At 40.5% G+C, this 26,546-nt stretch overlaps 3 protein-coding genes across 32 annotated transcripts in view; 1 reads left to right on the forward strand and 2 right to left on the reverse strand.

Annotated features, from left to right (window-relative positions):
- Positions 1–2,885: 2,885 nt before the first annotated feature.
- trip12 (thyroid hormone receptor interactor 12) overlaps positions 2,886–26,546 on the forward strand; it is a 49,829-nt gene continuing 26,168 nt past the window's right edge. For 3 of the 26 annotated variants that reach the window (XM_034700516.1, XM_034700525.1, XM_034700526.1), the window contains exons 1-4: positions 18,886–19,010; positions 22,262–22,408; positions 22,852–22,977; positions 23,214–24,001. In XM_034700516.1, coding sequence (XP_034556407.1) covers positions 22,311–22,408; positions 22,852–22,977; positions 23,214–24,001 — 1,012 coding nt within the window. In that variant the 5' untranslated portion in view covers positions 18,886–19,010; positions 22,262–22,310. Of the gene's footprint in view, positions 3,595–4,236; positions 4,306–18,480; positions 18,602–18,799; positions 19,492–19,988; positions 20,222–22,019; positions 22,130–22,261; positions 22,409–22,851; positions 22,978–23,213; positions 24,002–26,546 lie in introns of those variants that run through there. The other 23 variants (XM_034700537.1, XM_034700540.1, XM_034700517.1 and 20 more) reach the window with 22 other exon arrangements.
- On the reverse strand, positions 4,349–16,628 carry zbtb38 (zinc finger and BTB domain containing 38). Of its 4 annotated transcripts, none has more exons than XM_034700544.1 (3): positions 13,090–14,025; positions 10,275–10,403; positions 4,349–10,175 (listed from the first exon to the last, which is right to left on the reverse strand). In XM_034700544.1, exon 3 carries the CDS (start codon positions 10,173–10,175, stop codon positions 6,570–6,572), a length of 3,606 nt encoding a protein of 1,201 aa, XP_034556435.1. In that variant the 5' UTR covers positions 10,275–10,403; positions 13,090–14,025; the 3' UTR covers positions 4,349–6,569. The 4 variants fall into 4 exon arrangements, with proteins under 4 accessions (XP_034556435.1, XP_034556437.1, XP_034556436.1 ...); XM_034700546.1 differs by lacking the exon at positions 13,090–14,025 and adding an exon at positions 16,477–16,628 and having other exon boundaries at positions 5,851–10,175; XM_034700545.1 differs by lacking the exon at positions 13,090–14,025 and adding an exon at positions 15,623–16,171 and having other exon boundaries at positions 5,851–10,175.
- Positions 17,218–19,345, reverse strand: fbxo36a (F-box protein 36a). 2 transcript variants are annotated; one of them, XM_034700551.1, is made up of 4 exons: positions 19,326–19,345; positions 17,871–17,979; positions 17,558–17,730; positions 17,218–17,418 (listed from the first exon to the last, which is right to left on the reverse strand). In XM_034700551.1, exons 1-4 carry the CDS (start codon positions 19,326–19,328, stop codon positions 17,272–17,274), a joined length of 432 nt encoding a protein of 143 aa, XP_034556442.1. In that variant the 5' UTR covers positions 19,329–19,345; the 3' UTR covers positions 17,218–17,271. The 2 variants fall into 2 exon arrangements, with proteins under 2 accessions (XP_034556442.1, XP_034556441.1); XM_034700550.1 differs by lacking the exon at positions 19,326–19,345 and adding an exon at positions 18,338–18,471.

The following is a 26,546-nucleotide window of genomic DNA, read 5'->3' on the forward strand; positions in this document are numbered from 1 at the left end:
AGTGATTTGGGCTTTTCTATCAAACTGATTTTTGGACAATATTTTACTTTTCATGAAGTTTTTAAATCCCTGACACTGACCTGCTTTCTGAGGATTATATAGATTATGTTAAGCTCAATTGACACTATATCACTGACTGTAATTTCACATTTCATTTGACCTCTACTGCTCTGTAGTAGGCAGTTAATATTTGAGTTTTTACACTGCTCTTTATTCACTCATTTGTAAGAATACCAACAAACTCAAATAGCCCAACAATACAAACAATTCTAACATGTATATCATCTATGGAAATATGAGACATAATTATTTATCTAAAGTACTTTCAAAAATTAACTCAATGCATAAAAATAACTTTCTAGATATGAAACGCCAAAATAAAAAATGAGTTTAATGAGCTGAACCGTTCTATTGTTAGAACATCTCTTGCATTTAACAGAAGCTTTACTATTATGTAGTCAGATGGGATTTCATGCTACCCAAGTATGTTTGGTGTAACTTCGTTTAAATGAACCATCTACTATACCACAGAGACAGCTCCAAAACTGCAATCCATACTAATAAGTAAACAAGAACAAGCTGAAGTTTGAAGATGTAATCATGAATATTGACTCCATGCATGTAAGAAGTTACTTATGTAACTGACCTACCTGACGCTTTTGTCAAACACCTTTGTGCGGAACACCTCCTCCTGATCCAGACTTATGGTACAAAAGGTGCAGAGATCCCTTTGTCGATTTGGACCTGAGACTGGACCCAGGTTCTTAGCTTCACCTGCAGCACAGAGAGAAAAACAACATCAAACAAGTTAAGCAGGTTAAATGCTTAAATAGCTAATACTGAGTTTCAAAAACATTTGAACATGTGCACACTTGAGTAAAAATGTTTTACATGTCAGATGGCACAGTTGGGGAATTGTTTAGATATAAATCTCAGGTATTCCTGACGAAGAAGTGAACTAAATGACATTATGTCAGACACACAGAACATCTGAACAAACACCTCCGGAACTAATGTTCCACATTTATGTTTCAGGTTGTGACAAAAGCTTCATACCGATAACTCATTACATTAAATCCACAAGGTAGATATTTCAGGAAGCTTACACATGCATGTATATGGATCAGTATACAATAATACTACATAAGTTTTGCTTTTACAATCACCATGTTCACATTAGTTATGACTTCACTGGTATTTCCTAGTGTTCAAAGCAATCTGCAGGGCAGACTTGGCTGATGAAGACTTGAGGCTGCTATGTGGTTAAAAACATGAAACATTGACTTCCTCAGTAGAACCAGTGGTGACAGTACAGTGCTGATTCACAAATGACAAACACCTTTGTAACACTTTGCAAGCAAACTGAGATTACATGTCATGAAGTTTTGTGCAATAATTACATTCTCACTTATTAAATCAAAGCCAGATATGGTTATATGCGACTCTAAAACAGCTAATGGCAGTCACTGATAATACAGCACTATCTATAGATTCACAATGAGTCAGATTTAGACTTGTGGATTAGAAAGGCAAAGATAGCAGTCTAAATGGATCCTCTGGCTTTGGTACCCTAAGCCCAGGTGGGGACCTAATTAAGAAAAGCCAAGTGTGAGATCAGCTTTGAACGGCCTATTAATAAGGGTGTGAAGTAAACTTAGCACGGCCAATGAACACAACCAGGTTGTCACTAAGCTTGGACCAGAGTGACCTGGTGGGAGCAGAGCCCACGAGCACATACGCTGACAGAAACAACCACACAGGGTATACTTAGGCAGGCTAATCCTTCTGCCATCTCTTCTCTCTTTTACTAAAAACAGAAGCTTGTGTGACAGCCATGACCAAAAGGTCAAAGAGTGTCTATGAACAACATCTTTCTGAACTCATGACTTCTTGGTCATTTTAAAAACTGAGGGGGAAAAAATGAATACATTCTCACTGAATGCCATGCTCATTGATGTAGGCTAAAGGAAAACAGACTAAGTGTGAACAAGGAAGAATAGAGTTTCGTAAGAGTTCTAAGTGAGTGACATGCCATTGTGGTTCCTCTATTTTGTTCTGCTTACTGTTTTCTCATTAATCCATAGTAGTGAAACTGTTGTCTTCCTATTGTGCTCCAGTGAATAAAAGCCTTACTGGTAGTTAACTTATTTTTGCTCTACAGAATAAAAAACAATAACGTCACATATATTTATAGCTTGTAGTGACATGGTGTACACCTACTTTAGAAGCATAGCATGTCTACAAATAGAGAATAAAAACCTTTACATTGTAAAACATATATTTAAATAACATAAACCACTGCAGATAATTAAAGTATTATTCATAATATTGATGAGAGAAAAAATCAACATTTAGAGGGAGTTGCAGCAGCTGGTGTACACTATACCTTCTAAAATGCAGCCCTTAAAATGCATGTATACTTTTGAAATAGACCCTGATTTATTTAAGAGAAACAATCAGTAGGTGAATACACCAATAGGTAAGCCCTGTGTGTCTGAAGATGAAGAAACTGGCCTGTTAGTTATTTGACTTCAAAGCCGACGTTTCCGTTTGTAATGTGATCACTTGACTGGGGCGATTTGCTTTCAAAATCCCTTTTAAAGCATGCAAGCTCTTTCCCATTGATGCACCTGTACATGATGAAATGTTTCCGGTGTGTCGCCTACACATGAAGGCCAGATAGTAGAGAAGTAATTGACAAAGACATAACTCGTTGTTGCAGATAACGTTATGAGTCAAAGTAAAAAGCATGTGAGGCTAATGAAACTCTTTGAGGCTGCTTACAGGTTGTGGTTTGACTTGATGTGCGTATCGTGAACATTATTGTTGCTGCTTGTATAAATGTTCTGGTCTAACATAGAGATCGGATACCTGCCTGTCAGATGCCTGCAGTGAGTAACTCAAATGTGTTGAAACGGTGGGTAGTGGCTAGCTTACTTTGTCACCAACGTTGAATTAGCCTATATGGCAGCGCAAACCTACACCAGAAGGCGCATTTTAGAAAAGTAAACATATCTAGTACGCGGAAAATACCCAGTTTGCTGTAACACCTTGTTTGACGTCCAAAGAGCTATGCTCCATGGACGAGATCATTCAAAACAAGCTCCTAGCAGCGTGTAGCATGCTAGGCTAAGTTGACGTTCAGCAGCAGCAGAGCAGATGAACTGGAGCCTCCTCTCTCTGCCTCCAACACGGATCACTGTGGAGAGCACGCCGCGCCCCTCCGGCTTCCCCTCTCCCTGCTCGTCTGCTCTCCTCTCTCCCCCTGTGAGAGACACAAATCATAGTACGGCCATTGAAACTTACATATTTTCCCCCCGCAGGCTCTGTAAAATCCGAATCCTCGCGTCGTCCTCTTCCGCCATTGTCAGAGCTGACTGTTGTCGCTGCCCCGGTGCATTCAGCGCTGGTTCATCATATCCGTTTGTGAATGCAGGCAGAGTGAAGCAAAGCCAGTCCCACCGCCGCGTCACGGCAGCTCCCGTACACACCACACTGCTGCTGCTGCTGCTGCTGCCTCAGAGCATTGGAGACGCTTCCTCAGCAGTCAAGTGCCTAGCCTTCACAGCTAGGCGCTACTTCATTCTGGAGATGGTATGAGTATTTAGAGGACTTTAAATCTGTCTGAAGTGTTGCTAATTATGCAACAGAAAAGCTCGCGAAGAGTTAATACTTTGACTTGTGAGGTTAGCTTAGCTAGCTAATCTTGGATACCGTAGGGCTTTAGGTTAACCCTGTCCGTGTGTGAGGCAGAGGTAAATCTGTTACCACCTGTGTGAATGAATGACCACTTCTCCAAAAAACAAATACCTGAGGCAGAACATTTTCTTAACTTGTGAAATTCAATGAAGAGTCTATCAAATTAATTCTACTTTCAACAATCTGGCAAAAAGAAACCACCCAAAGTGAGTGAGCAGCTATCAATCACAGCAAAGCTGCACAGGTGACATTCAAATGAAAACTAGTCAGGCTTTTCATTTCCTAGTTTGAGTTAAAGGTATTTAAGTCAATTTTATGCATCAGTTTTTATGCATCCTTTACCTGAATCAGGTATACGCACAATAGATATAGCTTAAGTGTTCCTGTGGGCTTTTCTTATTTGATTTAAATAAACTGTCAGTTAACTTGAGAAAGTATACACATATCTAATTCACCTTTTAATCTCAATTTGTTGTCCCAGTTTCTTTTTCAGATTAAAACTGACTCACACCCTGTGTTCTCTTCCCTTTTCTCTAGGTGAAGCTGCTTTAGGCTTGGTCTGATCATCATAACTGAAAGTAGCTAGGAGCCTGAAAAGGCAATCAGGTATGCATTATAACATGTATGACTCGTATCTATGAATCAATCAATCAATCAATCAAGCTTTATTTATATAGCACCTTTCATACAAATCAAATGCAACCATAAGTGCTTTACAGCGATGGAAAACAAGAAAGAAGCAGAAATAAAAAAATGGCAAGACATATTAGGGGAGAATAATAATTATAATAATAAAAATAATGATAATACAAATTTAAATAAAGTAAAATAGAATAGAGACTAATGCACACCAACAATTAATTGTAATTGAAATAAGTTAAACCTTAAAAATTAAGAATACAAATAGTTAAAATAAATAGATAAGAGTTGAAATACAACTAAGGATAAAAAACATCAAGAAAACTGAGTAGATAAATAAATAAAATAGATAAATGAATGAATAAATAAGTCAAAATAGAATAATAGAATAAGATAACAGTTAAAATGACTAAAATAATAAACAAACATTTAAGTCAATATTACAGTAAAAGGTAAGTAATACAATTGTTAAACCCTACATACAAGCCAGACTGAATAAATATGTTTTTAGTTTACGTTTAAAAGTCTCAATATCTGTCAGATCCTCCGGAAGTGTCTTAGTACCCTGTTAACGTCTTAGACAGATTACAGTCCCTCTTTCCTGATAAATATAATTCCAAAGTTTCACAAGGACCATGGTGTGGAACCCACCATGGTTCAGAGGTGTGACTTTAGATATTAAAGTCATTTATGAAATTTGTATCTGTATATAGTCATCCAAATCTGTATTTTAAATCACTGATTGATTCACACCAAGAATATCTAATTTACAATGCAGAAATATACGAACAAACTATTTTCAAATCAAGTTAATATTCATAACTATTGTACTGTACAGGATGCCATTCTCAGCTTTACACAACAGTGCAACTAACCTTGACCTATCTCAAATTGGAGAGGCTCTCAATGCTGTTCGTTCCACTTTTAAATAAAAAATGAAATTACATTTAAGTCTTGTCTTCAGTCTGGAAAACCACCCATAACATTGCATTAATTATTGCATTAGGTATCCATCCTTAATGAAATGACAGACAACATTAGGGTAGACTACATTAGAGTAGGTGGTGGATAAAAATCTTGACTCCATGGCATTATTAGCGTGTTGAGTTGTACCTTATACCTACATTTTATGATCCATCTGTTACAACACAAGGCCAGTCTTAGAAAGAAGCAAGGAATTTACAAACATCTGGAAACTTTGTCTTGAGGCCCAGCTCTAAATACAGATGCAGTTTGTGTGGAAGAATGAGGGAATGAACTTCTCAGATGGGCTGCAGGCTCCCAGAGGACTAGGAGAAGCAAGTACCCTCCATGTGGCTTTATATTTGAGGAAAAGGTTGCTTTGGAACAGGCTATGGCCCTTTAAGTATATGAAATGTATCACATAAAATTACCATCATACTTCCATACCACATTATTATTTTTGATAATAAAATGTGTCAGTCTGTGGTCACAGAAAATGTGAAAAGATCTTCAAGCATTTACAGTGTTTAAGCAAGATGAACACGATGTCACTGTTTAGAATATCAACATTTATTTAAATAGTTTGACATGTTTCATACATAAAAAAAGAAATCAATTTAATCTCAATGGTGCCATGTGTTAATAAGAAATTAGAATTGTATTAATGGTGCTTACAATGAAATGGAATTATCAAAGTATTTACTCAACAGATAAGCATAGTCTTACTATAAAGTGCAACTCATCAAAGCCTGTTCATTCAACAGGTGATTCAGAAATGTGACGCTTTAAAAATTCATGTTGTTTTTCACAGACGTATTCAAAAAAGTGAACATGTAACAGTAGGTAGCTTTCAGTTGTCCAACACATCTTACCCCTGTTCTGAAATTGCACACCGTGTGAAGAAACATTTTTAACACACATTTGTATCTTCTTGAGGTTACAGTCATGCCACTGAGACTGCAGTATATGCATAGACAATGGACAAAAGTACAGTCTGTGTCAGAAGGTCCTGTATTATACAAAAAGTATCTTCTACAAAGGTGAAAATTCCTTCAGTAGTTGTGTTAAGGAGGAAAGAAATCACAGCCTACACTGATATTAGATTCTGATGTGAAGTTGTGTCCATTCAAAACATTTTTTGTGTTTTGAGATCAGCTTCTAAGACAACTTTACTACTCTCAAATATCCTCACCAAAGGGGTGGTCTGAAATCAGCTTTCACTCTCTCTCACTTTTTGCCTATCAGTGGCCACAGTCCAAGAAAAATCTCTAAAAAAACGGCTCTTCTTTGCACACCCATTTCTCAGGCTTGTGTATGGAAATGTGAGCAGCTTTAGTTTCAGAGTCATTTGTTCTGAAGAGTTTACAAGACTTTTCATTTTTGGGATTGTTTTTTTTCAGCCCTGTCAAAACGTCTTTGCTGCCCTCTCTGTCATAGGCTTGTTTTTTTGAGATGACATGCATAGGATGCTGTGCACTGATCTTTCTTTTCTGCATTTTGTGTTTCACTTTTGAGGGAGTTAGGGCGAACACTGGGTCGATGCTGGGCGACAGTGGACTTTTGAAGTTTGAAAAGGACATATCTTGGTAGGCGGTCAAAGACACATAGTCAGTTGCATCCTCGATTTTAGGCTTAAACTTGTCACCCGAAAAATGCCCTCCCTCCACTCTTTCAGATTTGATATCAGGACTTTCTTCATAGTCTCCTTCTTCTGTTTTGATGTTGTCTTCTTTATAGTTTTCACTCTTGTATTTAGAACATGGTGTTGATTCGTCAAAGCTATACCCCTCCTCATTTGTCTCCTGGTGTTTCTTTTCATGGCTTCTCTTAGTGGCAAGGTAGAGGAAACGCTGGGGACAGAAGGAGCAGCGATACTTCTTCTCTGGGTTTGGGCTCCGTGGGGAGTTATCAAAGCAGGAGCCATTTTCCATACAGCTGTTGCAGATGTAATCACCCCCAGCAGGTACCTCACCAGGGGGACCTTGTTTGCCACAGGTCCGACAGAAACACGGGTGGGAACCAATAACATGAGCTCTCAGACCGGTCTCTGTGATAAAGGAGCTATCACAGATGTCACAGTTGTAGGTGGCTCTCGGGCTGGAGTTCCTGCTGAGGCTACGTTTCATTTCTCCACTACTACCTGAGACGCTCTCTTCTGTAGGTCTACCGGATCTGTCCTCACTCACAGCACTTCTATCCACAGATGTTTCAGGGTAGCACTGAAACAAAGCGTTTCGGTGCTTGAACCTCAGCTTCTTCCTTTTCTTTTTTGCTTTGTAAGAATAATAAGGACGCCAGAGCATGTCAGCTGTGTCGAGGTCATTGGGATCATCATATGTCTCTCGCCCTGTGGCTGCAGTGGCTTCAGGTCTGAGGCGGAGTCTGGGGCTCTCTGAGTTTTCTCTTATTTGAGACTGACCTGAGCTGTCATCTTCATTCAGCTCTCTGATTCTCCTTTTCTTTTTGGGGAAGAGCTTAGATCCTTTGATTCGGCGGCGGATGATGGCTTCATTGCCTATTTTCACTGTTATTTGACAGAGTGGCATGGCAGAACCATCCACGGATGGACCTGGGCATACAGGTTTTGCAATATATGTTTCTATCTTTGTCCCCATTGCTTTATCACGCACCAGATTCTCAGAGCTGGATTGGAGTATCTCCTTTGTCATTTCCTCTACTTTTCTTGCAGAAGCAGATAGCTCACCTAACTTTTTAACTGTGTTTAAAGAATTGAAGAATGGGACATTTTGACCTAAGAGTTCGGACTTGTCTCCGAGTCCATGAGGATCTGTACTGGGTTGCAAGGAGAAGGTATTGTCAGTATTCATGAAGGCCTCAGTGTCTTTTCTTGTGCCTTTTTGAATGTCTAGTTCACCGTTTGGACCCTGTTCAACACCTTGGTCACATGGCTTGTCAAAGCTGATGCGAGGCATGACTGGCGCCACCATCTTTGTGGTTGCCATGAATGTCACAGGGAATGAAATAGCGTCAGGGTTGCTCATCACACCATTTTCCTCAAATGGAGGGATAAGAGAGCTGCTCTCCGGTGGGGATTCGTCCCCTTTCTCCAGGCTCTCTGAGTACGTTTGACTGTATGTTTTGTATCGTCTCTTTCTAAACTTCATGGGCAGGAGCCTGTAAAGTTTGATTGGATAGACACTGGCCTTCAGCCCACCGTTGGCAGATTTCTTCTTAACTGCTAGACTGGGATCAATGCCGTGAAAAGACTTCTGATGGTTCTTGAGGATATAATATGTCATGAAAGTCTCCAGGCAGAAAATGCACTGATAGCGGCGCTCACCTGTGTGCCAGATTTCATGCTTGGTACGGTACTCTGCCAAAGCAAACACTTTATTACAATAATGGCAGGGATAGGCTCTCTGCCAGGAATGTACATTTTCATGCCGCTTCAGACTGGACAGGGTAACATAGACCCGTTTACACACACTGCAGTTGTATCTTCTTTGACCACCACCTGGCCTCACTGCCTTCTCTGGAGGCTCTGATTGGTCCAACTGAAGGGTCTCTGGGGTCTCTGGGGTTGGGGAGTCAGCAGAGGGAACTGGTCCCTCGATGCTCTCTATGTTCGGCATGTCATCTGAAAGGAGGTCTAACTCTTTGGTTGATGTGTCGGTTGCCTGTAGTTTAGGGGGGGTTCTTGCAGCTTTAGGGCAGACCTGCTCGTGGTTACGCAACCGTTTAAGGTGTATGAATTTTCTGTGACAAAACTTGCAGAACAAATGACTGACAAAACGCTTTTTGTGTAACTCTGAGTGAATAGTTAGAAGAGCTTTATTTGTGAATATCTCTGGACAGTGCTCACATCCATATATTGAAATGCTGTCCTCTGTGTGAGGAGAAAGAGGCGGTGGACCCAAATCTATTTGAGAATTGTCAGCGGCTACATCTGGCCCTGGGTCTATACTTTTTTCTGACTCTGAAAAAAGCGGGGGTGGTGTTGCAACTGTGTCAGGTACTGTAGAAGCACCATCTGCTAATCTGGGGGTCAGTGTGTTTGGTTTTTCTGTTTGTGGTTCAGCTGGTGTTGGAAGTAGACTCCTAACCACAGTGCATCTTAGCCTGTGGCGCTTTTTAAGAGGGCCTGTGTTCCTGTAAATGAGTTGCTTTGGCTGTGATATTGCTGGCTTATAGATGGTTTTGTTGTCCCACTGACTGCTATCCTTGCTGTCAGTAGATTTGCTGACTGCGTACGAGTGCTCTGAGAGGGCTTGAGTTGTCTCGCTGTTGACGCAGGAAGTCGTTGGGACACTGGATGGAAGCTGCCCCACATCTGGTGACTGCCTCTCCCCATTGGTTTGAACCAGGGGGGTGAAAAGATTATTCCCAGGACACACTTCATTGATAGAGAAGGCATTAGTGATGCGTGGCCCTGTGGCACTGTCCGTGTCCTCGGGCCTGGGAGCTTCCTTCTTTGTTTTTTTGCACACTGTGGCTGAGCTGTAATCTGTGGGCTTAACACATTCATCCTGCCTCTCTTGTTCTGAAAGCTTCTCTAAAAAAGGAATTCCAAGTCTTTTGCCAGCTGCCACCAGTCCCCCTGTGTCCACCGCCCCTGGTGGTGTCACTTTGGAGCAGTAGATAAAGTTGAGGATACTAGCGAACACCTCAGACTTCAGGTCCATCAGCTCAAGCACTTGGTTAGAGCTCCATGTCTCAGGAGTCGTCAGAGCGTTCCTGAAGTACCCACTGCAGGCTGCCAGGATATTCTTGTGGGCCCGAAACTTGACATCCTCAACCACAATGGTAACGTCACAGAAAAGGCCCTGTGAGCGCTGCTCATTGAGTTTGCTGAGCACAGTTTGAGGGTGAGCGCTATCCATCAGGTTCTGAGTGCATGGGGACACCACAGTCATCTGGGAAAAGAAGAGAAGAAATAAGTACACCTTGTTATATGAAATGGTGGCTCCTACTCTTGAGTAATACTATTAAAAAGGTGCAGATGATTTGTGTACATTTTGTGATGTAAAACAATTGAGCTGTTCAAGTGTTATAACACTAGATGGCAGCAATGTCCTGGCAGACAAGCTCAAGTGCCAACAGTCTGGTCAACAGTCATGGTTCCAGCCATCATTAAGTCCATCCTGTTTCACAAAAGAAAAAAAAATCTGCATTAAGTTTAGAGTAGAATTAAAGCATCACTTACAGAGCCTGTGACAGACTAGGATATGTTCAAATGAACACTTTTTTGTGTACCTCTTATTTAAAATGTTGTCTCTTGACAGAAGAAAGAAGTCCATCATTATAGAACATTATAGAAGTTGCTATTGTAGAAGTGTAGGAAGATTTAATACTTAGAATATGATAAAAAAAAAAAGATATTCCAGCCACAGTGAGCTGTGGCCGTTCACTTGTAGCAACATGTGGGGCAATGAAAGTGTGAGTAATGACTTTCCGTTTCACAAAGGAAAGTATTTAGAATCGCAGCTATCAAAAAATAGATGCAAAGGCACTGAGCTTACTTCTATCTTTAAGCCTTCAAGCGGCAGAAATGTATAGCTGTGAAGATGACTTACTTTGTGCCCTTTACTCTTATACTACACTTGAACTGTGAAGGTTGCGATTAAAGGGTCTTGGATGGGGTGATCTAATGTGCTGTTAGTTTTTGGAAATGGTCATCCCAAATTTTGTCATCTCAATCATTTTCTCTATGTACTTTTACTACCATATATATAATATATACATATAATATTTATGGAATATTTTCCTGCTGATGGGTAGCGATACTCCCTTAACAAATCCATCTGAAGACAAACAACAGCAGTAAACCGAGTGCAAAAGGAATAACATTAATAACATTGATATTAATAATTGCTGCAGTTCAGTTTCGGTGCTCATCCATTCAGCTCTGACTCTTGGTGTGGTTCAGTTGTCATGACAGTCTCATTCTGCCCGAGGCCAAGGTTAATGTGGAAATTACATGCAGACAGTTACGCACCGATGACTCATAGGCTGCCTTCATCAGTTGTCTGTCAGTTATCATAGGAGGCATCCTTCCACTTGTCTCACATTCAGTTTTCATCAACACTAATGACGGGGAGCAGTTACTTTGTGCCAGCTGCCAGGAAGTGCCATTGATGTAACATTATGTAGCAGAGAAGTATTTGAAGCAGCTGACTTACAAATTATATTGTGTTGCTGTATCTTCAGGAGTCACAAGTTATTCTCCAGTCATCACAAACAGACGCACACTGCTGCACTGTTGAATCAGGCAGAGCTGAGTTCCGGACAGACTGGGAACAACATTGTTTTTGTAAACTGATGCAGCAGCATTTGTTGGTTTGTTAGATCTTATCAATCTACAGTAATCTGTCGTGAGCAAGTGTTAAAAGCAGTTCAAGTTCATTCATTCATTCAGCATGATGTTCTAACTGTGACCTACTCGTATCAGATGTAGAGTCTACACTGAGTCATTTAGCATGCTTCACGTGGCAATGTGACTGTACATGCTAGCTAACTGCTTGCTTTCGTAACAGATGAATCATCACACCTGTATTGATGTTGAATTGTGTAAATGATTTAACTTAAGCTCACTCAGAAGTGAGTACTGCACTCTAGTTATTGTTTTTGTTTACAGTCGTGTACAGTGACTGTGCAAGTTAGCATTGGACCATGATTTCCTTTTCCCTAGAGACGCGTTTGCTAACCAGGAGGCAACACGGCTACATTGAGTTTGTCCCTGATGCAAAGTCGTTCTTATTCAGTGTGCTTACTGAATGGTAGTTTAATGTGTCGTGATAGATGGAGGATTAAGTCTATATACATCACACAGTCATAAATTAATTAAGCATTTAATTAGATAATTGGGTTTGGCTCATTGTTGTCTTTCCCACAACGCACTCTTTGGAGTGTCTCTTTAAATTTTCTACAAAATTCTGAGTTCATATTCTTTTGCTGCAGCATCAACGTGGTGTGGTTAATAATTGATGATGGTAAATTATTGTATCATGATTTTACGCTCATTTCAGTTTTCACTTCATGCAACAAATACAATATGGCTGCCGCTCTTTAAAGCCCCTCAGACCGCTGAAAACACAACCAGCCTTCTGCCTTCTTCATCAGACAGGCCTCTGTTGTCATGGCAACTTGCTATGGCGCAGCACTTATTGGGATTCAGCTGGATGGCTAGTGAGTGTATTAGCCGTCCGAGTATTCGATTGCTTCCCTGCCACAAATATCCTGTCCTCTCTGAGAACCTGCAGCACACAGCAGTCTACAGAGCCATCCAGGTTCGCCTTTGTCTCTGCTTGTATGTACTTTGTGAGTGTTACTGGTCTGAGTGTCTTTGTCTGCAGCAGAAATGTTACTCAAAGGACTTTCTCATCTGATAACAGCGAGTGATGTGCAACTGCTCTTATACTCATTTCTCAGTACGTGCTGTTTACAGAAACAGTCTCACAGTTTCCTCTAGATTGCTTTTTTAACTTCAACACTTTTCTTTTTCCAGAATCTTTATGAATCATTCCGGTTTAGTGACACCACATGCTGAGCGGAAATGTCAAATTTGTCATCAGTGATAATGAATTTGCCACACCCAACATTACTTTACCTTCAAAGCTTGTTTGAAAAAAATATATACGTCTCAATCTGTTAAATAAAAAATCCCCTAACCACAAACCATGAAATGACTGTAGCAAACAGTGAGACTTGTCAAACAGAGAGCGGAATGTCAAAGCAAAAGTCACTTCACGCACCTCTGCAAATCGTACTTCCGCACAAAAAAAGAAAAAAAAACAGGTTATAAATTGAAGGAAACCATGCAAAACATACCTTAGTAAATCAGAGAAAGTGATGCGGGTGCACAGGAAGGGGAGCCCTGCAGTGTCCCTTTTCTACAGCCCTCAATTTTGCCAACTATACATGGAAACAGTTTCGTGAGAGCAAGGCGAAAGTATCTTTTTCTATGATGGTCGCTGAAGAGCGGTGTTGTCAGAAGCAGAGCTTTTTCTGACGTCTTTCTTCCTCTCCCTCCCTCTCTGTGTGCAGATGTCTCCGGCTCCAACGTCCTTCGCCTCTTTCCATGCAGCCCTGGTCCTTTGCTGGATCTGCCCTGCCCTTCTATGACTGTCCCTCTTCTGTCCTACTACAGCTAGAGAGATAACTCACACTTTATACAGCGTGCAGCTAAAACCCAAAGCATGGGTCTGCCTTTGTGCTAGCTAGGCAACTGAAGCATCCGCTCTGGAGCCACTCAGAAGGAAACGGCAACTTTTATTAAGCATGGCAGTGGGCTGTGTGGAGAGCGGAGAGATGCTGGGTGCTACATCACACACCAGCTCTGCACTCGATGCCCCAGCCAGAGGAAACGCTCAGCTGCATTGCTTGTAGCAGCGTAGTGTGAAGGGTACAATAAATGCTGTATTTATTCTCCCCATCACCGCATCAGCACGATCCCGATGCATTGATGCTGACTTAAAGGAAAAACGTCCTTTGCGAGAAACAGATTATCTTGGGGAAACTACGTGCACCTTGAATGCTTAAAGCCACACCATCTGTTTTTAATGCTTGTGCACACAGCCTTGGTCTGTGCAGCAATATGTAACACCAAAGCTCCTCTTCCGCGCTCACACTCTCACTGTGGTTAGGTAATGCAGAACCCGAGAGAAGATGGCAGTGGCTACAGTCCTATTGTGTATGGCAGCAGACACAGGACAAATGTTCATGGATTATATTTCTCATCTTTGCAGTAAGTGTGCAAACTGGATGCGAGGCTGAGAAGGGGAAAAGAGAGCCCTGCTATCAGCGGGGTTTCTCTGTGTACCTATATGCAGGCTGCTGATTGATGCAAAAGCAGCAGATGCGTCAGCACTGCAGACTGCAGGGGGAGGGGAGGAAGCTGAACCCGACTTAGCACTGCGAGCCTCGCAGTAGCCTCTGAGGACGGAAGCCGCTCTTTTATTTACACAACTTAGTGTTGTCATATGACTGCATTGGTGTCATCTCATTCTCACTTTAAACCAGTCTCAAAGCCATTTAACTGAATGTATTGTTGACTTCAAAAGACAAAGCAGCAGGTGTTATATCATTATGCATGCACTCACTCTTTGCCCTGAAGGGAGGAAGCAGCCTATTCGTGGCGTGTTTTGGCTTTGTCTCTGAAAATGAACTCAATGAACCTTAAATCTTAGCTGCTGCTGTATTGTTCTGTTCCCTTTTCTGTGCTGAGAACATCACATTATGTTGGTTTCATGAATACACAATTGACCACAGGCTTGATCTTCTATTTTTAGTGCTGCAGGAAGAGCCACTTGCTGAAAGACAACCACATTAGCTAGTGGAGCAGCTAGTATGGGTGCTTATCAGGTAGTTCAATCTAGAAAATTCTGCTACACTCAATGTTAGTGAGACAATCAAACGTTAAAACAAAAACGGTACAGTTAAAGTGATGAGGGAACCGCAGCTCCATCTGTACACTATTTTTCTGTTACTGCAGCCAAAAATGCCATCATTGGGAAACTAGGTCTTGAGCCTGCATGGAATTTAAGTGGGATGATGTGCAGCAACCAGCACCGCCAACAGAGGCTTCGGTCAGTTTTGAAAATATAAACATACATACTTTCCTTGAACCATAAATAACGCAATAATATTTAAAGATCTGCTTACCCAGCAGGGTTTTTTGTGAAATTAGTATATTTGGGATATTTTCTATTCCAGCATCTGAGACCTGAACGAGGAAAATCAGTGGCATTTCCGCAAAATATACAGAATCTTAGACAGTGGCAGACCAGTTTAACTTTAGTCGGGTCCAGGGATAATATTGTGTTCATTTGATACATTTTCTTTGTAGATGTCTGGATAAGGACTGTTATTATTCATGTTAAAGAGTTTGAAAATGTTAAATTTAGATCTGGAATAGCTATCTGACCAGTCTGGTATGCACCTTCTTCTCAGCCAGTGACAGCTATTAGATATCTGGCTAAAGTTATAAACAGCAAATGGTGAATGTCACTGCCTTTTTAATTAAAAAACTTTTCAGTATTTCTGTCTAAAGTGGATCATATAATGTATTATGGACCAAGCACCTTGACCCCTGCCCCCCCCTCCCCCACTCCCAACCCTTCCCGCCCACTTCATATCACAGCTAGGATGCATTAAAACAGCAGGACAAAGTTTACAGGCCTCTTCGCCTCTGATCCTCAGTAAGTGCAGCTGCGGCCTGGAGAGACACTGATCAGTAGGGAGGCACAGACTGCAGCGCAAGGCTGAGTAGGCCTCATCCTCATTCTCACAGCATTCACACTCGAAGCATACAACGACACTCATCCAGGATAGCATTTATGTTTCCACCTTCATAAGCACTCACCCTTTGAGTTGCCTACCAAAGTGTTTTGTGAGGATGGTCTTGCTGGGCTCGTCTCCGCCGCTTCGAAAGTCTCTATGATGTTTGTTTAGGAGGAGGAAAGGAGACACAGCTCCCTTTCTTCCTTTGGCCTAGATCAGGCCTTTACCATCTTCCCTCTTCACTGCTGTCTGGAAGTTGCCTGTGGACTATAGTTCTGGCAGAGGTTCCCTGTTCCTGCTGTGCTGCCACTGCTGCGTCACTCCCGCTGCATCACTGACCCACAAAGAGAGCTGAGAAGGAGGGGTGGTGCAGTGAATGTGTGGAGGCAAAGGGATAAGCAGGCAACAACCGGCACCACTTTCCACTGCTCCGGGAAACAAATGGACGAGGCTTCCGCTCTGCCTCAGATTGGGGCCTAGTTGCTGCTGTGGTATTCAGGAAGTGGGTCGGGAGACAGATCCTTTATTGTTACGTAATGAATATTTTTCCTCCTAGACCAGACTCAGCTGAGAAGGCGGTATCCAATGTTCAGAGGCTAATAATAGGCCATAACACTGACCAGTCAGATCTGCTAGCTGTCATGTCAGATCTTTCCCACACCCGGCTATCATTGGGACAGGAGAGCTTTCAATAGTGAAGGGTGCGTGGTTGTTTAGGTAGAGTAACCTGCATTTAACGTACTGTAAAACGTCACATTCCTCCCTGAATACAGGAGAATGTAAGGATTTATGCTGCTATGTTCTGTTTTGTTGTCATTTGGTGACAACAAGAAACAAGTACAGCCCTTACTATTGACTATATTCAAATTTATACACCATATGTTGCCTCTGATCCACTAAAATACCTGTTAAAAACAGAAAAAAAACATTGCATACCTTTGTCTTATGCTACTGTATCTTGCTGGTAAAGGTTTCAGGTGGAGTGAGGTTCAGGTGTAGAAGTTGCCCTGACAGATGTATCAGTTTGAGGTTTCTTTCCAGAGTACAGTGTTGTACTCTTTACGTCTGGATATGGTAACCAGGATTACACCACTTGTTTTGCACACGTAACCCTTGGGTTTTATTTGCTTGATCCTCCTCCTCCCAGCATTTGAATACAGTTTTTATTGCTATGTTGCTCCCTCTGGTGGCACAATGAGAGAACACAGCGTGGAGATTATATGAAAGCCCTTGTTGGCTATGGGCAGACACCTTTGAGTGCAGAGAGCCTTCAGCAGAGGGCGCAAGAACAGTTCACTGGAATATGTAAACAGGAAGTAAAAGTTAGGATGGAGCTAACATCCTGATATGTCTGACTCTGGTACACCTCAGTGTAGATGTTTTGTTATAAGACTTTGAAGATCCTGTTCAATCAGTCATTCAGGAAACATAATGTAACACAAAATATTGTGTCTGACAGTATGCTCTTTGGGACATTTCTAGATTGTAGGTAACCATACTTATATACCACCATATACCATAAGCACAGGGTATGTGTATGTAAGCTTTTTTAAACAAATAGGATACATTTTTGTTGATCACATAACTCAACTCTAAATCTTAAACTTAACACTGACCAAATTTCACCAAAAATATAGGCCTTTTTTCACACAAAGCAAAAATAAAACTGGCAGCCCCTTCACTTTGTAAAAGCAGCTTTATTAGTTATTTAAGTAAAACTGCTCTGTTGCTTCACTGCACCATTTTGTCACGTCCGTGAAAACAGGTAAAAAATAATTTTCTCCAGCCCATGACATTTGCCAAGTTCGCCTTGTCGATGGTAAACTCAGCGCAGCGATTCCTCACTATCTGCTCCCAAAACTTCTCAGAATTGCAGAGCTGGTTGAGACGCCCCCCAAGAAAAAAACAAAAACATAAAAATGTACAGATTTTTTGTTTTGTGTTTAAATGCATTTCAGCATACCTATCAGAAAGGGAGCAAAATAGAAATGTACACAGCATATTGAGAGGCTCTCACCTTTCTGAATCTATGTGAAGCTTGTGCCAGCAATGTTGTATCTTTGAGCTCAAGGTAGGACAGGATTCTGAGCAATACGTCATCAGGTAAGCGCTCGAGGTAATCAAACTTTCCATGACAAAGTGATACAGCATATTCAAGGATTCTCTTCCCAAAAACCGCACCAACTTGTCCTGTAGATTAGAAGAGAAAACAGATATCAAACATGAGAACACAACTGACACACACTTTGAGAACGTATACTGTTGCAACATGCAAATTAATAAATTGTGAAAAATTAGTCTAGCAATCTATCTAATTAGAGGGAGTTTACCCTGAAGGCTTTTGTCGTGTAGGAAATCCAGATGGGGTGTCTTTAGGGCTGTAGGTGCAGCGCCTCTTGATTCAAGCCGCAAAGAAATCTTCCATGATCTCAATATTACCTGAATTAGGAGAAAAGTACAAAATTAAGAAATAGTTTAGACATATTGATGTGGCCAATTACAAAAATTAATAATGGCCTTGCTGTTTCATTTGACCACATATTCACTTATATCTAATCTTTTGATTCAGTACTTATTTTCCTTGTTGATAAAGACGTCTAATTAATATTTTCACCTAGAATGTTACCCACAAAGTATGTTATTTTAGCCCTGCCAGTAGCTACTTACGACCGCCTAGCTATCTGACTTTGTGATTAAAATAAATCTACCTCCAGTCATAGGAGCACAGTGTTTATCAACACTTAAGGCTACCATTAAGACTACTATCTCAATGGACAACCCAAACAAGATACTTTACCTCATTTTTAGTAATAACAAGTTGGTAAAAATCTTTTGAAGGAGGTGGACTTTGACTGCAAATGTCAAAAAGTTGCTCCTCCAGCAAGGATGCCATTTTGGACACAAAACTGTATCCATGACAACTTTTAATAGCAGTACTTTAAAAAAGCAGGGAAGACTACTTGAACCATATCGTGTTATGTTATGTTTACCATGGTGTGTCGATGAAAACAGGGTGATTCATCTAATATATATAAATGTACAACAATACGCATCTATAGAGGTACATATTTGATGCATATGTATTTTTTTGTATCTGTTTTTGTACGTGTGTGTGCGCTTGTTGGTGGGGGGGGTCACGACCCAGCGGATTGATATTTAATATTTATGACAAGCACTTTAGTCCATTTTTTTTCAGTGTACTCCGCACAAATAAAGCATCATCTTTTTTGTCTGTTAAATAAATCGCTTTATTTTTCAGAAGAAAAGACTCTTGTCTTGCAGCGACATCGTTGGTTGAATGTAGGCAGATGCCGTCTGCTCATATCGGAGGTAAATAATCCCTGCGCGGATGAATCACGCGGATGTATATTGCAGTTGTAGGCCCCTCAGCTGATGTGAAAGTAGCAGGGCTAGACAGAAAAGAGGAGCTGGTGCACTGACTGTTACAACTACAACACTGGAACAAATAGGTAACAACATTATACAAATGATAGATTTTTGTGACATCTCAGTCAGTAGTCTCTTGGTTCTTGGAGACTATTAAATATCGAAATACACCGGAGAAATGATGAATCAGTGTCGCTAAAATTTATCGAATCCCGTTCTGCTTTCCTGTTTTTTGTGTCTAAAGAAATCAGAGGCCATTTCTTTTTGCTAGCTAGCGCTGACTTGCTAGCTGCTAGCTAGAAAACTTGTAATATATAACAAAACTTGACAAAGTCGTTCCCAAAGAATGTATTTTTTCGTAAAACCCAAGTTGTTGTTTGTATAAGATACCTCATTACCATTGAGTTGAGCTAGCGAAGCTTTATCCAGCGACAACAAGGCTTGCTAACATTAATTAGCTCGCATGCTAGGTTAGCTTGTAATAGCTGAACGCTCTTGTTTGATTTGACAACGCTTCACGTCAGATACGTGACTGCCTGCAGGAGTTAACTCGGTATTCATAAGGTCAGTGGTTTACTGTTAACCGGACAGCTAGTTCAACTAATACCGACATGTCGTAGTAGATTGTAAAGTTAAGGGTCAAGTGTTTATTTTTGTCAGCTTACGATCATTGAAGAATCAGTCGCTATCTTATTTTGCTAAGCTAGCTGTAGCTTGCTAACCATTAGCTTCGATACTTGTCATTGTGGACAAGGTGCCAAATGAAACAAGTCTTTTGAAGTCGTTAATTCTTGTTAACAAACTCCGAAGAGGATGTTTGTCCTGGACACGTTGTCCGTTAAATGCCAACTGTTTTCTGCCTGGCTAACGCTAGCTAACAGACTAGCTGTGCTGTAGTGAAAAACAGGCATTGGCCTTTAAGTAAGCTTAGAAAACATTAGTGATCCTCATCGCCAGCTAGCGTTGGTTAGCTTCACTTGTATACCTAACAATCGCGTTGACAGTTTTTAAGACGGTGATTCTGGATATTTCTGGATTCCGATCGACTTGACAGCTAGATATCTTTCATATGATCGGATCACTAAGAGGTATAGAAGATCAGACAACTTGCGGGCGAGACATGTTTAATTTTTTTTTAACAAACTTGATCGTCAACCGGACACAGGCCAGTGTGTCATAGAATACTAAGTTAGCCTACGTCTGGTTACTGGTAGCCTGCTAGCCAAATTACATTAAACCGCTTTCGAAGACGGTCCAGTCGATGCTGCCATTTTCGATGTGTAGCAAAACTCAGGTGAATGTAAGCATTGTTTTGCTATTCGTGTGTTTTTTAGTCTTATGGTAATAATTTCACCATTTCTCAACACATCAAGATACAAACCATGTACTGTTAGCTGTTCGGATTTGTCAGTGCGTTGTTAAGGGAGCTAAATAGGTTGACACACCGGTACGCCAACTACGCATTTCCATGTAACCATTGCTAACAAACGTAACTTGAACTGACGCCTCTCTATTATGTGATTACCAGCCTGTATGCGTTTAATCTTCATCGTATTCAATAATCAGCGGTAACAAGTCTCGCACAGGGGATTTAGGTTCTTCTTGTATGTTTATGGATCCGACAAAAGCTACTGTCAACATGCATGGGACTTGCTAGGATAGGAGAAGCTAAACGTGCTAGTCGCTGGTGGTAGAGATCTACGTCAGAAATAAAGGCCTCTGTAAATCAGGGGTCTAAAAATTTAGACACTGTCGTTGTTTGGTAAAGGGGGGTATGGTAAGTAAAACTCAATACGTGCTAGTGTTTCAATCTGCGGATCATTTGATTTTAAAAACTCAGCTCATTAGACGCGAGTGTATTGCACCAGTTGTCAGAATGGACGAATAAACAAAGACGAGGATGCACTGTCAGAGCAGGCCTAAAATGGCCCTGTGAGCTTGCCAAGTGTGGCGTATTTTTATGATCAATGATATCATTATCAAACAAAAACTGTGTCAGTCAATTAGTTATCTCTCTTTTCTGGATAGGATATAAGTATTTCAGTTTGATTGTCAGCAGTAGGAGTGTTTTAGGTGATCAAATCATCCAGCCCTGTATCTCTTTTAACTAGATGTCATTCATCCTCTTATTATTACCTTTATGTCATTGACTCATTAAGGTTAGATTCTAATAATGCCTAATTTTCTTAAGATTTTTAAGGATTTTAAGAAATGCAATTTACCCAATCAACAAGCTGTGTTGGTCAGGTATGATCAAATACAAAAAAACATACACAGTAGTCTTCCTTAATTTAAAGGAAGTCTGAAGCTGTTAAATAATACACCTTATTTATTTCAGTCTACCTAGTTTTAGGTTTATTTAGATTTTTCTGTTACCTTGGTTTTTTCGTTAAGTGAAGAAATAGTAGGTTGTATAATCAATTCAATTCAATTTGCCTTTTAAGCATGAACAAAGACATGTTGTTGCTGAAGTACATATGATTCATACACATATATACATTACATATATATATATATATATATATATATATACATTACACATTATATATACATATATATATCTATAGATATATAGATATATATATATATCATATATCTCACTGTAAAGTAATCTTATTATCACTAAGGTCTTCATTGCAATTAGTTATAATTTGATTAATTCATGTGAGATATTGTGAAATGATTAAAAGTACAAATGTATTTGAAAAATAAGTCAGGTACAGGTGTTAAGATTTTTGAGGATAGTTTGCCAGAACAATGACAACAAATAAGATCAACAAATTTGCATTTGATGTGATCAATTCTGTGAAGATGTCATTTGATAGAGCTAATGATAAATTAATTTATAATGATCCTTCTGGTTATTATAATGCAGAATAAAATATTATAAATAAACATTGTAAAGGTTAGGAAGCATAGAAGGACAATGTTTCTAGCCACTCTGATGATTTGAATTGAGTTTTAGAAATCTACTGTATACACACTGTTGATGCAGTATTTGAAGTTATAGCCACAGTTGGCAAAGAGTTTTTAATTGCGTTAACTGAATTTTGCTGGTAACTAACTCATACTCCTCCGGACATACAGTTGGCAATAGACATGGTCTGCTGTTCGAGGTGGGAGTTTTGCATCCTGTGAAGTACAGTCATATGAAAAATAATGAGAGCATCATGATCCCCCTCAATTCAAATTTGCTTAAGAGGTGAGCCTGAGCCCAGTGGTGCAAAAGCAGGGCTTCATATGAAGCGAACGGTTTTCAAAAAGCAACAAAATCAAATTCTACTTTGTGTATTTTCAATATTCTAATGCTGCTTTTCACTCTGATTTCTTCCAGTGAATGGTAGTGTCTAGAAAGGGTATGTCCCTTCAGGAGAGAGGTGCCAATGTCCAACCGGCCTAATTCCAATCCAGGGGGGTCACTGCGCCGTTCACAGAGGAACACTGCTGCGGCCCAGCCACAAGACCACACAGTCGCGGGAAGGTGAGTCCACCTGTGCTGTTCTGTTGAGTTTCAGTTAAATCTCTATCCAATGGAGAGGAAGCAATAATGTTTTGTAGGTAACATTAATTTGTTATTTCCTGAAGGGGGCAAACATTGAGGAGTGTTAAGTTGTGGTTTACTGAGTATGTAATGGTGGTGTCTACTGTTTTTGTTATGAATTTGAATTTAGACGCCCTGAAGGATAGTTTTATTGATGACTTTGATCAAAAGGAAAGCTAATCTCGTCTTCTTTTCTCATAGTAGAGCGGTGATTAACTCTTTCTTTTGATAGCTGTTTGTCATGCTAATCCTTTAGTGTCAACGATCAGAGGAAATGCAAACACAGTCAGCCAAAAATAGTTGGGTATTGATCAAGTCTCTTTTATGTGGCTCAAATACAAAAACCCACACTACCACTTGCTCTGTGATTTCCAACCTTACAGGTTGCAGTCAGAGCAGGTAAAACATAAAGCAAATTCCCCACCTGAAAGTAGAAGACCTAATTCTAAGGCTTCCAAAGCCACTGCCAGCTCAGCCACTGGCCTGTCCAGAGGGCACAGCTCAAGAAGGTACCCCTCCTCTCTACTTGGTACTTATTGTGTGTGCTTGTGTGTATGAAGGGTTTGTAATCAATTCAGTGTTGTAATACTAAGTAAATTCACAAAAGACAACAAACAGTATTGCACACATTTGGGTTTTGTTCTAATCTGAATGAATCCAGTGAATGTGGTATTGTGATTTATCACTCCTCACAGTTTGAGCAATGTTCTGAGACGGTGTTGTTTTCCTTCCTTCTACCTGGCAGAAGCGGTCTCTCTCTGTCTGTGGCTTCAGTTGTGTTACAAGACGAGCCAGAGGCTGCAGGGACATCTGAACAAGAGCGACCAGGCCACCAGTCGAAGAGTGAAGGCACCAGAGGGTTAAAGAGAAGTGAAGCTCCTGACCAAATTAGTACCTTCAGACCAACGCCTGCCAAGAAGCCCAAATCGCTCCCACCACCCAGAGACAATACCTCAGAGACCAAGAAAGGCCCGGCTAAGTCTAAGAAGAAATCACTTGCTCCGGAACCACCTGCATTGTCAGGCCGTGGTCAGAGCAAGAAGAGCGGGGCCACTGGGGCCTCACCAATCCAGAAACGGAAGAAAGCGGACTCTTTCCCCGGTCTAAGTAGCACCGCTGGGTCCCTCCCAAATCGTACCGAGGGCAGAACAGCAAAACCCACCAAGCTGGCGTCAAAATCGGCCGCCTCAGCCAAAGCTGGGTGTAGCAACGTGACGGACTCCTCCTCCTCTGCCTCCACCTCTTCCTCTTCCTCCACAACAGGCACCAATAGTTCCACAACGCAGGGCGCCCGAGTCAAACAGGGAAAAGATCAGACCAAGGCGCGACGCTCTCGCTCGGCCTCAAGCCCCTCGCCACGCCGCAGTACCCGTGACAAGGAGCAGACAAAAACCACCAGCTCTTCGAAATTTGAGTGGGCAGCACGCTTCAACCCCAAAGTAAACCTGCCAAAACCCAAGCTGTCCTTACCTGGATCCTCCAAAACTGAGACCTCCAAGCCTGGGCCATCAGGATTACAAGCTAAATTAGCAAGTGAGTCACTCAAACCTTTGTTTGGAACTTCTCTATTCATTGAAAATAGAAGTAGAAACTACTAATCCAATCCACACAGAATGCACCAACAGAGAATGGTGGAACTCGGAGAAGATTTTAGTGATTTAGTCCTACTTTGTACTGTTTGACAGTAACTGGTGCTTCACTTCAAACACCCTTGTTTCATTGATGGTTTAGCAAGGTAAGGTAATATCAAATTGATGTGCTTCTCTAGATTATTAATTGTACATCAACAAAGGGATTCAAGGTCTTTGTTGCTACAACAGATTTCTTTCAATCTCATAGTTTCAATGGCGTTTGTAGTCAGTGACAATCAGAGGAAAAAATCAAGGAGAAGGGAGGTTTGGTGACATCATTATTTAGAGAAATCACAGTTTTTACTGTCTGCTGGCTAATTTAGGATAATCCTGTAACAGTTGTAGTGTTATGTTTCTTTAGCATCAAACATAGGCATATCCAAACTCTATCTAGTTTGCGATGCAACAGCTCTTTTATTCCTGTAACAAACATTTGCTTGCACAGCTCTCGTCATATTCCTCAATATTTGATACATTTTCATATTAACCCTATTTTTTGCTTTAATTTCTGTGAACAGGTTCACAGTGACATGTAGAGGTATCATTTTCACGTGTTCGAATGGAGCTTAAACTCCTAAGACCAGGGATCCAAGCAGAGTGACAGAATCTGTTATAAAAGCTCACTCTTAAATGCTGTGAGCAAGTACATTTGCTTTGACCAAATTTAATAGAGATTCAATTGTTAGCACCATAATGATGACTTAAGATCTTAGATACTAGGCATTACCATTGTATGTTTAAAGTTTTGAGTCAGCTAGGTTTAGTTTCTATTAAACACGTTGTATTGATGAATTGAAAGGTAGCAAACACGCCACAGCGGTGCTTATTTGCTGACGAGTCGGTGTACAGCATTAGATTGTGAATAGAGATGGAATTGTGAAGCCTTTTATCCAGATTTCTGACTAACTCATGATGTGCTTGTATCAAGTATAAATACAAGAGACACCCTGCATACAGTAACATGTGTCTGGACTAGCTTATCTAGTTCACATGGCGTGAGTGTGGCCTTCACTGAGCTGTTGAAATGGCTCAGATGTCAGACTTGAGCACCAGAAGCCTGAAACTGGAGAATGTCCTGATACATGCACACTGCTGGTTACTCAGTTATCAGTGTAGAGCAAACTGAAGTTTTCAGTGTCAGAATTTAAAACCTGATACTTAACTAGTAAAAATATGAGATAATCAGTTATCATTACTTCAAACAACAAGAAGTATGTAACGGTGGATGTATCATTAGAGACCTTGCTTTATGCCTGGATTTTGTCTTACTGTTTTTTGAGCTGTGATGAGGAGGGTTTTGTCAACTTTCTCAAACCAGCTCTCCATAAGTGTTGTTAATAAAGGTGCTATATGAATAATGTTAATATTATGTTAATGCAGTCAGTCAAATTCTAACACTCCAAGCAGGGTTGAGCAGAGGTCTGGGCATATTTAATACCAAAAAGATAACTTTTTAAATATCAAAATTCAACAAAATGTTCTGCTGAAAGTCTCCTCCTCTTCTCTCTTCCTTCTTTTTTCCCTTCTTTTTTCTGTCCTTTGGTGTTACTTGCTGCTGGAATCCTGAGGGAACCTTCCCAAGGCATTAATAAAGTATCTATCTATCTATCTATCTATCTATCTATCTATCTATCTATCTATCTATCTATCTATCTATCTATCTATCTATCTATCTATCTATCTATCTATCTATCTATCTATCTATCTATCTATCTATCCTCATTTGTGCTCACTCTAGATCAGGGGTTCCCAAACGTTTCAGCCCACGACCCCCAAAATATAGATGCCAAAGACTCACGACCCCCACTGTCCCTCTAAATGATGTGTTTCCTGTTCCGTTATGAATTAACCTGCTGCTACTGATGTTTTTGATAATTGTTCACTAACCCTAAACTTAGGAGTCATCTGGCAAAAAGAAAGGCAGAAAACATATTACATTTTCTATTTATAAGGTTCCATTTCAAGTTTAGCTACTATTTTTGTCAATATTTTTTACTATAATGGGTAAAATGTACTAGGGAACCCCTGATCTAGATCACATCACAGGCTGCAGAAATTCAGATTGTCAAATTAGCTTTTTTATATATATGTATCCTAAGTACTTGGCTACTTCTGGATGGAAAATCAATGTATTTAATTGTTTTAAACCTGTGGTATCCCAAAGTAGCAAATGTTCTTGTTTGAACAGCCTTAGAGTGAATGTTATCGGTCAATAAGACTTAAAGATGATCGTATAAACAGTTGCATTAATGCACTTTTACAGCTTTATGACTTATCTGTTGACCTAAGGACTTAGGAAGAAATACGATATTCGCTCAGTTAGTTTCCTATGGTGCAGTCGTTGAAGTGTCAAGGTAGCGATCTGTTCTCCTCAAGGGTGTTCTGAGTTATGCGAATTGCTCCTATGTAAGGATAGCATTGCATTTATTTTGTAATATCTGATATCT

This window comes from Notolabrus celidotus, chromosome 14, assembly GCF_009762535.1.
Source record: "Notolabrus celidotus isolate fNotCel1 chromosome 14, fNotCel1.pri, whole genome shotgun sequence".
In the NCBI taxonomy this organism is placed as follows: domain Eukaryota; kingdom Metazoa; phylum Chordata; class Actinopteri; order Labriformes; family Labridae; genus Notolabrus; species Notolabrus celidotus.

Excerpts from the sequence above, each read along its gene's own strand:
- fbxo36a (XM_034700550.1), bottom strand. The coding sequence starts at position 18,433 with ATGGCATCCTTGCTGGAGGAGCAACTTTTTGACATTTGCAGTCAAAGT. Across the intron at positions 17,980-18,337 it reads TTGTTATTACTAAAAATGAG|GTAATATTGAGATCATGGAA; the intron begins GTAAAGTATCTT and ends CTCCTAATTCAG. Across the intron at positions 17,731-17,870 it reads ACACGACAAAAGCCTTCAGG|GACAAGTTGGTGCGGTTTTT; the intron begins GTAAACTCCCTC and ends TCTAATCTACAG.
- zbtb38 (XM_034700544.1), bottom strand. The coding sequence starts at position 10,175 with ATGACTGTGGTGTCCCCATGCACTCAGAACCTGATGGATAGCGCTCAC.